The sequence below is a fragment of the Terrapene carolina genome, unplaced genomic scaffold, assembly GCF_002925995.2.
Source record: "Terrapene carolina triunguis isolate 2854851 unplaced genomic scaffold, T_m_triunguis-2.0 Scaffold423, whole genome shotgun sequence".
Lineage (NCBI taxonomy): Eukaryota > Metazoa > Chordata > Testudines > Emydidae > Terrapene > Terrapene triunguis.
Window position 1 is genome coordinate 508,042 of NW_020664774.1, and position 13,664 is coordinate 521,705.

The 13,664-nt window shown below is 60.6% G+C and overlaps 1 protein-coding gene across 1 annotated transcript in view; it reads right to left on the reverse strand.

Annotated features, from left to right (window-relative positions):
- Positions 1-6: 6 nt before the first annotated feature.
- HSD3B7 (hydroxy-delta-5-steroid dehydrogenase, 3 beta- and steroid delta-isomerase 7) overlaps positions 7-13,664 on the reverse strand; it is a 15,355-nt gene continuing 1,697 nt past the window's right edge. The window contains exons 2-7 of the mRNA XM_029913031.1: positions 11,074-11,239; positions 4,499-4,654; positions 3,702-3,810; positions 1,364-1,463; positions 925-1,087; positions 7-521 (exon numbers count right to left, since the gene is read on the reverse strand). Of these exons, the coding sequence (XP_029768891.1) occupies positions 97-521; positions 925-1,087; positions 1,364-1,463; positions 3,702-3,810; positions 4,499-4,654; positions 11,074-11,233 (1,113 nt within the window). The 5' untranslated portion in view covers positions 11,234-11,239 and the 3' untranslated portion in view covers positions 7-96. The remainder of the gene's footprint in view (positions 522-924; positions 1,088-1,363; positions 1,464-3,701; positions 3,811-4,498; positions 4,655-11,073; positions 11,240-13,664) is intronic.

Below are 13,664 nucleotides of genomic sequence, written 5' to 3' on the forward strand. Positions count from 1 at the left end.
CCCGCTCTCTGGAGCTGGATTCATTGCAAAGAAACATGCAGGCTGGAACCAAGGCCCAGCTGCTCAGTCCCCCACTACTATCTGGCTCCACCGGCTCTACTTCCCCGCCTCTCTCTGGGCGTCGACCTCCTGGATCCAGGCCACAGTGCGGGCTCGGCTCTCCTCCCAGGTGTAGAGGGGCTGGTAGCCGAAGTGGCGCTGGGCCTTGTCCGTCTGCACCGTGAAGGTGGTGCTGGCCACGGCCAGGGTGTAGGGGTTGAGCAGGGGGGCGTAGGAGAAGAAAGGCCGGAGAAGCCGCCGGAGGAGGTTGTTGGCCAGGGCCAGGCAGCGCAGGAGCCAATGGGGCACGACGGGCTGGGAGCCCAGGAGGCGGAAGCCGCAGGAGGCCAGGATCTCCATGTTAAAGTCCTCGTAGCTCTTGTAGGGGGAGGCGTCGTAGCAGAAGTAGACCTGGCCCCCGATGGCCGCCGGGGCATCCTGCATCTGCCGCGCCACCAGCACGTGCATCCAGGCCACGTTGCCTGCAGGGAAGACAAAGGGGGGGGGGTGTCAAACACCCAGCCCTGATCCGCCCTAGGAGGGGGCAGTGCTGAGCTCACCTCCGCCCTCCGCCCCCCCAAAGATCAATCTCCCCTCGTTTGTCCAGGAATTCAATCCCGCGTGTGAGCTGCAGCCACTAGATGGCGACATCGCTCAGACACACACACACCACCCCAATCCTCTCCAGCAGGGGGCAGTGTTACACACACACACAATCCCACCTCCAGACCAAGCCCCATTTTCACAGTCTCCCTGCGTCCACATGCACAAACCACACACCCCTCGCCCCCCACCAAGGAGTATTAGCAGAGCAGGGGGGGGGGGCGGGGCTAGGCTAGTAGGGGGCTGCGGGTCGGGAGTGAGGGGCACCGGGCTGTCACTCACCCACGTAGACCCGGCCGTGCTCGGTGCTGACGGGAATGGCCCGGAGCAGCCTCCGTCCCGTCTGCAGCCCCTTCTCGTAGAATTCCTTCATTAGCGGGTGTTTCTCCCCATAGATCCCTGTGGGGCGCAGGGCGCAGGTCACCAGCCACCGGCCACCCCCCAGCTGTGGGCAGACAGGGGGGGTGAGTGCCCGGATCCCATCCCCTCACTCCCCGGAGGCTGGGTGCTCTGTGTGATGCCGTCCCAGACGCCTGGGTCCCATTCCTGATCACAATCTCTCTTCCCCTCCCCCGCCCCAATGGCTGCAGAGTCCTTAGTGGGCTTGTCCCGGATGCCTGGGTCCCATTTCCTCCCTCCCGTGGGGTTGTGGGGCAGGGAATGCAGAGCTCCACTGGGGTGCTCTCCCTCATCCCAGGGGCGGTGCCAGGGGGCTACTTACAGGCGTCCCATTGGCCTCGATGACCATGCGCTCGGCCTGCGCCTTGCTCAGGGGGTATGGCTGCTCGTGCTGGGCATCGTAGGCCGAGTCCTCATTCCCCCTGCAATGGGCGAGACACAGGGGCTCAGGGGCAGTGCCACTTCCTTCCTGCCTTTCCCCTTTCCAGGATCCCACCGCCCCCACCATCCCTCTGCTCTGAGCTCTGGCAGTCCCCGCCCCCCTCCCCTTAAGCCATTCTGCGATCCCCCCCCCCCCCCTCCCCTGGGCTCCGCCCCCCCCCCCCCCCCCCCCCCCCCCGGTACCCCCCCCCCCCCCGGAACCCCCCAGCCGGCTCCAAGCAATGGAGGGATATTGGAACAACCCCCAGCCAGCGCTGGATGGAACCTGCTGTCCCCAGCCACCCACATCTGGAGGGGCCACGCTGGAGGTGTGTGCAAGCAACAAAAACAAAACCACAGCTGCTTGCCGCCTGAAAAGCTTCAGGATATGGAAACAGGACCCAGGCATCCGGGCTGGCAGAGACCGTAGCCCGGGCAGCGGGGGGGGGGGGGGGGGGCGGGGAGACAAAGATGGGGAATGGGACCCAGGCGTCTGGGACAGCAGTGAAGGGCGTCACAGCTCAACGTGCCCGCTGCCTGCAGTGTGTTTGTTTCATGTGGTGGTTGCCATGGGGCTGGGGTGGGAACCCTGAGGGAAGCCCTGGGTGGGGCTGGAAACAACTGAGGCTGGGTGGGAGCCAGAGACCGCAGGCAGGGAGGGGTGGGGAGTTGTGGAATCCTAGAGTCACAGAACTGGAAGGGACCTCGAAAGGTCGTCTAGTCCAGGGCCCCGCCCTCATGCCAGGATTAAGGATTAGCTAGACCAGTGGTTCCCAAATCGGGGTTCAGGAACCCTTCGGGGTTCTCGAAATGTATCAGGAGGTTCTGAGAAACAATTCGGTAACGGCGGGCGCGGGAGGTGGCAGCCCGAGCCCCGTGACCACGACTTCCTGGCAGAACAAGTTTAAGCTTCATTATAGTCGGGTGACGTTTTCTTAGACTGCTCAGGACCCGAATGCTTGTGGGAGGAACCCTTTCATTGAGCTGGCTTCTTAAATACCTTCCTGCTGTTTTGCATCTGATACTCCCTGATAAAACACGGAGGCGGCTTAATGGAAGTGATAGGAGCTACCGAAGTGAAATCTGGGAAGAGTGTTGCCGTTTTCATAATGTGAGAACATTAATAATGGAATGATCAATAATACTGTAATCACAAATAGTGTGTAATCCGCATACCACATTATTTCCAAGCTCGCTGCTTCTATCATTTATGCTCAGGTAAGGGAGAAAATCCCTGGAAAGATTCATTTTTAGGAGGGGGTTCGCAAGAGTTGATATTTTCGTGAAAGGGGGTTTGCGGGTTGTTAAGGTTTGAGAACCGCTGATCTAGACCATCCCTGACAGGGGTTTGTCCAACCTGCTCTTAAAAATCTCTGATGATGGAGATTCCACAACCTCCCTGGGCAATTTATTCCAGTGTTTAACCACCCTGACAGTTAGGAAGTTTTTCCTAATGTCCAACCTAAACCTCCCTTGCTGCAATTTAAGCCCATTGCTTCTTGTCCTATCCTCAGAGGTTAAGAAGAACAATTCTTTTCCCTCCTCCTTGTAACAACCTTTTATGTACTTGAAAACTGTTCTCATGTCCCCTCTCAGTCTTCTCTTCTCTAAACTAAACAAACCCAATTCTTTCAATCTTCCCTTACAGCTCATGGTTTCTAGACCTTGAATCATTTTTCTTCATCTTCTCTGGACTTTCTCCAATTTGTCCACATCTTTCCTGAAATGTGGCGCCCAGAACTGGACACAATACTCCAGTTGAGGTCTAATCAGCGCGGAGTACAGCAGAAGAATTACTTCTCGTGTCTTGCTTACAACACTCCTACTAATACAGCCCAGAAGGATGTTCGCTTTTTTGCAACAGCGTTACACTGTTGACTCATATTTAACTTGTGATCCACTCTGACCCCCAGATCCCTTTCTGCAGTTCTCCTTCCTAGGCAGTCATTTCCTGTTTTGCACGTGTGCAACTGATTGTTCCTTCCCAAGGATGAGGGCCTTTAACTCCTAGGACGCCTGGGTTCTCTCCCCGGCTCTGAGAGGGGAGTGGAGTCTAGTGGGTTAGAGCAAGGGGGCTGGGAGTCAGGACTCCTGGGTTCTCTCCCTGGCTGTGGGAGGGGAGCGGGGTCCAGTGGTTAGAGCAGGGGGGCTGGGAGCCAGGACTCCTGGGTTCTCTCCCTGGCTGTGGGAGGGGAGCAGGGTCCAGTGGTTAGAGCAGGGGAAGCCAGGCGCCTGGGTACCTGTAGAAGGGATCCCCCTTGGTGTTGGGGCCCACAACCTCCATGCTGCTGGTGTAGATCAGATACTGGGTCCCATGCTCGATGCAGGCGTCAATCACGTTTTTGGTCCCTGGAGGTGGGGGGAGAGGAAAACAAGGGGTTAATCAGGTATCTGAGCACTCCCAACTCTGCCTGGCGGGAGAGCCTTCTCCTCTGCAACCCAACCCCTGCCCCAGGTGCCGGAGCAGCCGGGGAGTGGGGGCTGGGAGCCAGGACTCTACCCTAGCTCTGTACCACAGTTTCCCTTCTGCACCTAAATTCTCCAGCTCTGGAATCATTGGCTGTTACTCAGAAGAGGTGGATCAGGCTCATGTGGGAGCCAGGACATGCCTAGTGGGTCCCTCCGGATTCACTCACCCACCCGGTAGCGTGACTTGTGTTTGGTAAACAGCTGGCAGAGGCATCACCTGCAGCCGCTTCCCTCTTCAGTCCCTTGGCCGCGTGGGAGGGATTTTCCGAAGCTCAGGGCTTTTCCAGCGGAAACCTGGAAGCGGGACAGACGGCCCGAGCCAAGAGCAGCAGAGATCGCTCGGAGGAGCGGGAACGGAGAGGAGACATTCAGGGTTGCAGTCCCAGGCTCAGCCTGAAGGGAGTGTTGGCTGTTGGGGGGAGGGTGTTCCCGGCTACTCCACAGCCAGCAGGGGGCGCTATCGGGAGCGAGGCAGGAACGCTGGCTGCCCGGGGAGAGCGCCCCCGGCCGAGCTCCCTGCAGCAAAGCGCCCCCTAGCGACGTGCGCTGCCCCAGCCACTTCCCGTACCGTGAACGTTCACCTCCGTGATCTTCTCGGGCGGGACCCTGCCCCACACGTCCACCAAGCTGGCTGCGTGGATCACCACGTCCGCCCCCTTCACGGCAGCCCCAACGTCAGTGGGGCTACTGATGTCCCCCAAGATCAGGGTCACCTTCACCTTGTCTGAAACAGAGATACAGAGCCCCGGTGAGAGGGCTTGAAGTGGAGCGGGGGCTTGGAGCCAGGACTCCTGGGTTCTATCCCCGGCTCTGGGAGGGGAGTGGGGTCTAGTGGTTAGAGCAGGGGGGCTGGGAGCCAGGACGCCTGGGTTCTCTCCCGGCTCTGGGAGCGGAGTGGGGTCTAGTGGTTAGAGCGGGGGGGCTGGGAGCCAGGACGCCTGGGTTCTCTCTCGGCTCTGGGAGCAGAGTGGGGTCACTTCTTTTACTGGTATCTTGACTGTCACCGATCCTCTTTCCTGCCAGCTGGGCGGGGTGTCACCTGGCTCCCTTCCAGTGCCAGCCCCGCCCCACATTCCTGTCTGGCCCCTCCTAACCCGTGCGTATCTCTCCCTCCCGGCCTTCCAGCTGCTTCCTCGGCCTTCACGGGAAGGAGCTGTTCCTCCGGACCACACCACATTGTCTGATAGAAACCAACAGATGGAAACAGACAGTGGCACATCCTCCAGCAGAGAGGATATCACGCAAACACGGGAGTTTTGGGAAATGGGACACGGGCCCTTTCCCCGCTAGGGGGCGCCAGCTCCCATCCCGCCCCAGGGTGGGGACTGGCTGGCTCAGGGGGGCAGGGAATGGGGCACAGGGCCTTTCCCCTCTAGGGGGCGCTGGCTCCGATCTGGCCCCAGGGTGGGGACTGGCTGGCTCAGGAGGCTTGGGGGGTGGATCCGAGGCCCAGATGAAAGGTGATTTCTCAACTATCTTTTCGCAGAAAAACTCGGATTCCCTGTTTAATTGGCTCCAGTCAGGAATGCAGTGGAAACTCTCCAGGCATCTAGAACCGGAGCAGTGATTAATTTATCCCATGGAGCAAAGCAGCTTTGAAAGCCAGTTTCTTCCAATGAAAGTTGCCTAATAAATAGCCCTGCCGGTGCCCCTCACTCCCGACTCGCAGCCCCCTGCCAGCCCAGCCCTGCCCCCCCAGCTCTGCCGGTGCCCCTCACTCCCGACCCGCAGCCCCCTGCCAGCCCAGCCCTGCCCCCCCAGCTCTGCCAGTGCCCCCCACTCCCGACCCGCAGCCCCTGCCAGCCCAGCCCTGGTCTGCACCCCTATTTCTGCTGGTGCTCCCCTACCAGCTCTATCTCTTTGGACAGGGAATGGCGGGCACAGAATTCCAGTTAAAGGTCACGGCTGGGTTATGCTGGGCTGTTGCCAAGATGAACAAATCCAGGGCCTGGCCAAAGACATAAATGTCGGGGCCCAGCCAGCTCAGGATCTCTTCAATTCTGCTCCTGCCTCCAGCTCCCTAACAGCGTCTGGGGGCCGTTCCCGTGCGGGAGCAGCTCTCAGATGGGTCAGGCACCAGGCAAGAGCCGACCACACAGCGTGGGTGCTGCTGGAAACCAAATAGACTCTCATTCCATGTGCGCTAGCCACCAGCCCCCACTCCGCTCCCAGAGCTGGGAGAGAACCCAGGAGTCCTGGCTCCCAGCCCCTCCTGCTCTAACCACTAGCCCCCACTCCTCTCCCGGAGCTGGGAGAGAACCCAGGAGACCTGGCTCCCAGCCCGCCCTGCTCTAACCCACTAGACCCCACTCCTCTCCCAGAGCTGGGAGAGAACCCAGGAGTCCTGACTCCCAGCCCCTCCTGCTCTAACCACTAGCCCCCACTCCCTTCCTGGAGCTGGGAGAGAACCCAGGAGTCTTGGGTCCCAGCCCCTCCTGCTCTAACCACTAGCGCCCACTCCCCTCCCAGAGCTGTGAGAGAACCCAGGAGTCCTGGCTCCCAGCCCCTCCTGCTCTGACCACTAGACCCCACTCCTCTCCCAGAGCTGGGAGAGAACCCAGGAGTCCTGGCTCCCAGCCCCTCCTGCTCTAACCACTAGACCTCGCTCCCCTCCCAGAGCTGGGAGAGAACCCAGGAGTCCTGGGGACTAGTGATGAGCACTCTGGGGCTGGGAGTCAGGACTCCTGGGTTCATACCGGCACTGATGAGTAACTGACGCGCACACATACACAGTACGTGACTTCGCGCACACAAAACACAGACACACACACCCATTGTCCTGGGTTGAACCACAGAGGCAGCAGCTAGAGATACGGCCCCTCTGATCCCTCCCGCCGGGGCTGTGCCCCCGCCCCCACACACACACACACTCTGAGATCACGTCTGCATGCCGAGCCCTCAGATAGGAGCTGGGGCTGGGATGACAAAACGTTACTTCCTTCAGCGTGAGTGTGTCTGTGTCCACACGCACTTCCCCCTGCTGGAGGGAATCGGGGCCACGTGGGTGGGAGACAAAGGGGGAATGGTCTATAATATTTGTATGACAACCCCCCCCCCCCCATGCGTGCCTCAGTTTTCCTCTGTACTTTGCATGGCTGCCCAGGGCGGGGGGGACAAAAGGGTTAACGCTGCTGGTGGAACAGCACAGGAGACGGGGTGGGGAGGGGGAGGACGCCTGGCTGTCTCGGAGGCACTACGGGACGGATTGAAACGGACCCAGATCAACAAGGGTCCGGAGAGACAACCTCAGCTCCAAGGATTCTCAACAGCGGGAAGCTCAGGCGGATTGGGGCGGGGGGGTGAACTCAGCCTGGCCCTGCCTGGAGAATGAGGCCTGAGCTGGGACCGGCAGAGGATAAAGTTGGACTCGCCGGGCAGGGCTCGAGGGGCGAAGCAGGGGGGCTGGAGCCCAGACACTCAGTCTCAAAGGCGGGGAGGCTGCAGGGCTGCCCCTGAAGGAAGAGTGGGACCCCTCGGGGGTCCGGCCCACTTACAGGGCGTAACACCTGTCCTGTGTCTCCGGGACAGGTGGTGGCAGTGGTGGGATCCACAATGCACCAGGAGCATTTGGCAAGAAGTGAATTGCGGGCGGTTAAAACAAAGTCAAAGGAAACGACAGGAGAATGGTGCCTAAGCCCCGCTCTCGCCCGGACAGGGAGCAAGGGGTGAGTGCTGGGAGCTCCAGGATCTGGAGAAGGGAAGGTGCAAGAGGTCCCAAAGAGGGGTAACTGGGGAAAGGCCCTGGGATGCCCATTCCGCAGGAAGCCAAGATACCAAATCATTGCCCCAGTTTACGGGGGTCGGGGGGGCAGAGATGCCAACCTCACGGCCGGTGAGAAGTCCTGCCCCTTGAACCCGGTCGGCCTTGCGGCCCGGCCCCTCCCTCGCGCCCCCTCCTCGGTCCCAGAGCGAGAACAGCAGCCAGCCGGGGAAGATCCCAATGGCCCCACTGCTGCTGTCTGAATTCACCCCTTATAGGAAAAGGCCTCGGGGTGTTCAGAGGACTCAGGGTGTGACGCACACACCCCGCCCTGGCAGGAGAATATCTCCACAAGCTCACGCCACTGGAGGCTTCGTTTAATCCGGCCGGGTTGGAGCGACTCTCGGAGAGCCATCCCCACGAGCGTAAAACGTGGCTGGACAGGAAGCCGGGGGAGCCGCCTAGCACGGGCCGGTTGGCAGACGAGTTTGCAGAGAGTAAGCTGAAGGGGAGAGGGCCAGGTCGGGGGTCACACGTGGGCACCCCACAAGCGGGCTTTGAGTCAATCCAAACCAGGGGTGACAGCCCACCCGGGCAGACCTCCTGCAACGCATCTCGTGGGGAGGTGCAACATTTCTAGGAAAACAAGGCACAGGTGCCCAATGAAATCAGGTTTCCCTGGGACGGAGGCGATCTCTCATCCACCGCCCAGCCGGGGAGGGCCCAGAGAGCAAACTCTGGGGGGAAAGCTATCGCCCAGCCAGACCCCTTGGGGGCAGGGAGGTGGTGACAGACACGATCCCACCGCAGGCACCATCTCCTGTTGGACTCCCCTGGACTCAGACTCCTGTGGTCCCCAGTAGGATCAATGGTCAATGGGGAGACCTCCATGGGGTGGAGAGATTCTGGGATGGAGGGAAACCTGGCTTGATAATGGCATAGAGAGAACACTTATAAAGTTTGCGGACGATACCAAGCTGGGAGGGGTTGCAAGTGCTTTGGAGGATAGGATTAAAATTCAAAATGCTCTGGACAAACTGGAGAAATGGTCTGAAGTCAATGGGATGAAATTCAATCAGGACAAATGCAAAGTACTCCACTTAGGAAGGAACAATCAGTTGCACACGTGCAAAATAGGAAATGACTGCCTAGGAAGGAGAACTGCAGAAAGGATCTAGGGGTCATAGTGGATCACAAGTTAAATATGAGTCAACAGTGTAACGCTGTTGCAAAAAAAGCAAACATCGTTCTGGGATGTATTAACAGGAGTGTTGTGAGCAAGACAGGAGAAGTCATTCTTCTGCTCTACTCCGCGCTGATTAGGCCTCAACTGGAGTATTGTGTCCAGTTCTGGGCGCCACATTTCAGGAAGGATGTGGACAAATTGAAGAAAGTCCAGAGAAGAGCAACAAAAATTATTCAAGGTCTAGAAAACATGAGCTGTGAGAGAAGATCGAAAAAACTGGGTTTGTTTAGTCTGGAGAAGAGAAGACTGAGAGGGGACATGAGAACCGGTTTCAAGTATGTAAAAGGTTGTTACAAGGAGGAAGGAGAAGAATTGTTCTCGTTAACCTCTAAGGATAGAACAAGAAGCAATGGGCTTAAACTGCAGCAAGGGAGGTTTAGGTTGGACATTAGGAAAAACTCCTAACTGTCAGGGAGGGTAGGCACTGGAATAAATTGCCCAGGGAGGTGGTGGAATCTCCATCATTGGAGATTTTTAAGAGCAGGTTGGACAAACACCTGTCAGGGCTGGTCTAGATAATACTTAGTCCCATGAGGGCAGGGGATGGGACTAGACGACCTCTCGAGGTCCCTTCCAGTCCTGTGATTCTATGTTCCAACCCCCGCAAACACTGCAGGGCCGTGGGACCCGGGATAAGGGCCCAGGTACAGAGTTATTTGCCCCACTGATGGCTCAGATCCCTGGGCAGACACGGGCCGGCTCGGGACGGGGGGGGGGGTATTCCCCAGCTTGGACGCCCTCCTCGGGAAGGACAGCGGCACTTCGAGGCACAAGTCAGGCCCCACGGCCGCGAGCTCAAACCACGGCTCCGAGCGGAGGCGTCACTGAAAGTGGAAACAGCTGAACTAGCAGGGAACGGACGGTTCCTCCCGCGGCTTCGCCTCTAGCTCAGAGGAGCCTCAGGACGCCGTCAGCGAGGCCGGCACGTGAGCTGGACCGAGCCCCAGCCAGCTCCGCACGGGAGACGTGAGTCATGCGGGCGTGCCTGCAGCTCACGGCTGTGACGCGGGGAGCCAGCTCCCGGCGGGACGGCCGAGCCCAGTGGGGTCTGAGCCCCCGGCGGGGCGTGGGGGGAGACGCGGGCAGGGAGAAGCCCCAAGGAAGGGGAAAGCAGCCGAGAGGCGGTGGCTGGTCACAGAGACACCTGCTCAGAGCGCGACACGGCCCCCGGTGGGTTCCCTTAACCAATCACAGCCCCCCGGCGTGGGAGGGTGGAGAGGACTCTGCCCTGGGGGTGAGGGCAATGGGGTCCTTGCATGCACACAGCCCCCGAGGGGACCTGCCAATGTCGGGGAGCGCCCTGCGCCCCTGGCCAGCAAAGCCCCAGGGACAGACCTACGCTGCTCAAGGGGTCCCTCCCTCCCTTGCCCACAGCTTAGGGGGACGGGCACCCCACGGCAGCCGAGCCATGGGGGGAAGGAGGGTCCCCTGCCCCCCTCGCCAATGAGGGGAAGGGGTCATGGCAGGACCCAGCCCACTTTCACACCCAAAGGTTTCAGGGTGGCAGATGGGTGCTGGGGGAGGGGAGGCCTTAAAAACTCCCCCCCCCCCCCCAGACACCCGGTCTGCGTCATCTAACGGAGCAGCCCTACGGGGGGGATGGGAACCTGCGCCGCGTGTCGGCCCCTGAGCTCGATGGATAAGAAACGGAGCTGGGAGGATCTGAAGGTGGCTAGCAGATAACGCGGGCGAGTCTGAACTCCCCCAGAATACGGGCTAACACGCCCCTGCTTGGCTCGGCCTCTGAGGGGTAGAGGAAGGAGGAAGGGGGGATTTCTTGTAATTTTTTCCAGAAGCCCACGCCTGCCTCAGTTTCCCTCTGTACTTTTCACGGCTGCCCTGGAGGGGAGGAGAAGGGTTAACGCTGCTGCTGGAGCAGTGAGAGCCGTTAAGGGACTGGTGGAGATTGACGTAGATCTAGAGAGACAACGCCAGCTCCAAGCCTGGTTGGACTCGCCGGGCAGAGCTCAAGGGGCGAAGCGGGGTGGGGGGATTGGAGCCCCACAGCTCAGTCTAGGAGGTGGGGAGCCCACGGGGCCGACCCTGAAGGCAGAAGGGGGGTCCCTTGGGGGTCTGGCCTACTGGCGGGGTTCCTCCAAGGGACTAGGGTACGGCCTCGTGACTGTCTGGGGGCGTGCCGCCCTGCCCCCTACTGGAGGGAATCGGGGGGGGGGGGGGAAAGGAGGGCACGCCTCACCTGTCCCCAGCTGCCGCAGGGCCGGATCCAGCTGCAGATCGAAGACGCGCACCTCGGCCACGTTGGGCGACCGCTCCACCAGCATCCGCACCAGATGGGAGCCCAGGAACCCGCAGCCGCCCGTCACCAGATAGACCTGCCGGGCCCGGCCCCACTCCATCAGGCCCTACAGGGAGAAGGGAGACAGGCTGGGGGTTAGGCCAGGGGTGTGGGCGCCGGGGAGGAGCTCAGGCCGCGCATGTGTGTGCGGGGGGGGGGTGAAGAGGGGGTTTGCATACCAATCCTTTCTCTCTGCCCTGGACGCCTGCTTCCCGTCCCCCTCGCTCCCTGGGAGATGCGAGGCCCTCTCGAGATGAACCCCCAGCACTGTGGTCCCGGACTCCTGGGTCCCAGCCCTGCCACATCCCGAGCCCTCCCGCCCCCGAAAGGCCTGGGCCAGATGTCCCCACCCAGGCCCAGACTGAATGACCCCTCTGTGGCAGGTGCCGACTCCCAGGGCTACAATTTACGGCTTTGCTACCCCGGATGCCTGGGTTCCTCCCTCAGGGTTGTGGCTTGTGGGAACTGTGAGCAGACTGGAGAGCAATTTCCTCTCTGACAAAAGGAAAGACAAAGGAAGCCTGTGTGTTCATGAGCCTTTGTCAGTCGCCAGGAAGCAAAGCCGCCCTTGAATTTACAACTGGCCAAACCACTCTCCGCATCACAATGAACAACAGGCGAGGACAAGCGGCTGCGGGGCAGGGCACCTAGCGAACAGCTGCACAGCAATGCTGGCTGTACAGGGACGCTGAGATGCAGCCACTTCTGGGGCGGGGCAGCTGGGGAACAGCCGCACAACGCCAAACAGGGACGGTTCACCTGGCACAGAGATGCAGCCACCTTGGGGCGGGGGGCAGCTGTAAGGACTGGGGGGCTCGGTAGGGGGCACTCTCCCCTGGCAATCAGGGCTGATCCTAGTGCCCAGGGCATCACTAGGGGGCGCTGTGCTGCAGGGAGCGGGATGGGATCAGCAGGGGGCTCTCTCCCCTGGCAGCCAGGGCTGGCCCCAGTGCGGCGCTGTGCTGCAGGGAGCAGGGATCAGTAGGGGGCGCTCTCCCCTGGCAGCCAGGGCTGGCCGCGCTGTGGTGTCTCTCAGCCGCATGTGTTATTGTTGAGTTTTTATATTGCATTAGCGCCTTAAAGCTACAACACGGCGGGGCCCCGTGGTGCCGGGCGCTGCCCAGACCCACAGCAGGAGCCGGTCCCTGCCCCGAAGGGCTCACAGTCTAACCGGACAAAGGCAGGAACATTCTCCCCCTTTCACAGCTGGGGAAACTGAGGCTCAGAGAGACCCAGGACTTGCGCCAGGGGCCACAGGGAGTCTATGGCAGAGCCAGAGATAGAACCCAGGAGTCCTTACTCCCAGCCCCTCCTCTAACCACTAGACCCCACTCCCCTCCCAGAGCCAGGGAGAGAACCCAGGAGTCCGGATCACCCAGCCCAGCACCCTAAGCACAGCTCAGTTACGGTCTCGATTTCCCAGCAACAGGAAGGCCAGTAAATGAGGGAAACCTGCTTAGGAGAGGGAAATGACAGGGATTGTTTCGTGCTTCCCTGACGCAGGAGAAATTGTCCACCCCCCAAGGAGCCCAGCCAGCCAGGGTCTGCGCTCGGGAAGTGACTGGATGCTGCATGCCAGCCATTCCCCCTTTGAGGACAGAACCCAGGAGTCCTGGCTCCCAGCCCCACCTGTATTCCACCTCACCTCCCAGAACAAAGACTAGAACCCAGGAGTCCTGGCTCCCCGCTCACCTGTTCTAACCCACTAGACCCCCCTCCCCTGCCCTGCCCGAGCTGGGGATAGAACCCAGGAGTCCTGGCTCCCGCTGCTCTAACCCACTAACCTCACATGGTGGGAGGGGAGTGCACACCTGCTCTGACGGTTGGCAGCAGGGCACCCAGCCAGCTGAGTTGTTTGGATTTAATGGCTGGAAATCATTGCTGGGGGTGTCCACGGATCACCGCACACTAACTCAGACTTCAGGCGGTTGACAGGGAGGGATCCACCCCCTCTGGCACTTCAAAACTCATTGCAAGCCCCGGGGTTATGGGGGGGGGGCACCGGCACAGCTGGGGGGGCCACACAGGTCGGGAGGGAGGGGCACTGGCAGAGCTGAGAGCGGACGGGGTGGATTCTGGCCCAGATCGGCCCATGGGCCCAGCCCGGTGTCCCGTCTTCTGGAGACAGAAGAGGTTAGATCCATCTCGTTCCATGGGCCCAGTCCGGCCGGACGTCCCCACAGCACGCCCGCCGAAAGCCGGGGCTGCACCGCGCCAGGTCGCGCTGATGCCCCCGAGACTAGGTGGCCAGGTGTTGGCGGTTCTCCGGCCGCCTTCCGGCAGGGAGCGAGACACTTCGCAGCCCTGCTTCGGAAACCTTGACTCATTACCCAGGGCGGGGCAGCCGGACGTGGGCACACGACGACCAGACGGAGCCGGTCTTGTGAGCCCTCTGTTCTTGGCAAAAATCACAGGTAAATGGCACCTGAGCTCAACTCCCGGCAGCACAGCGCCCCCTAGTGCCACCCTGGGGCATTGGGGCCAGCCCTGAC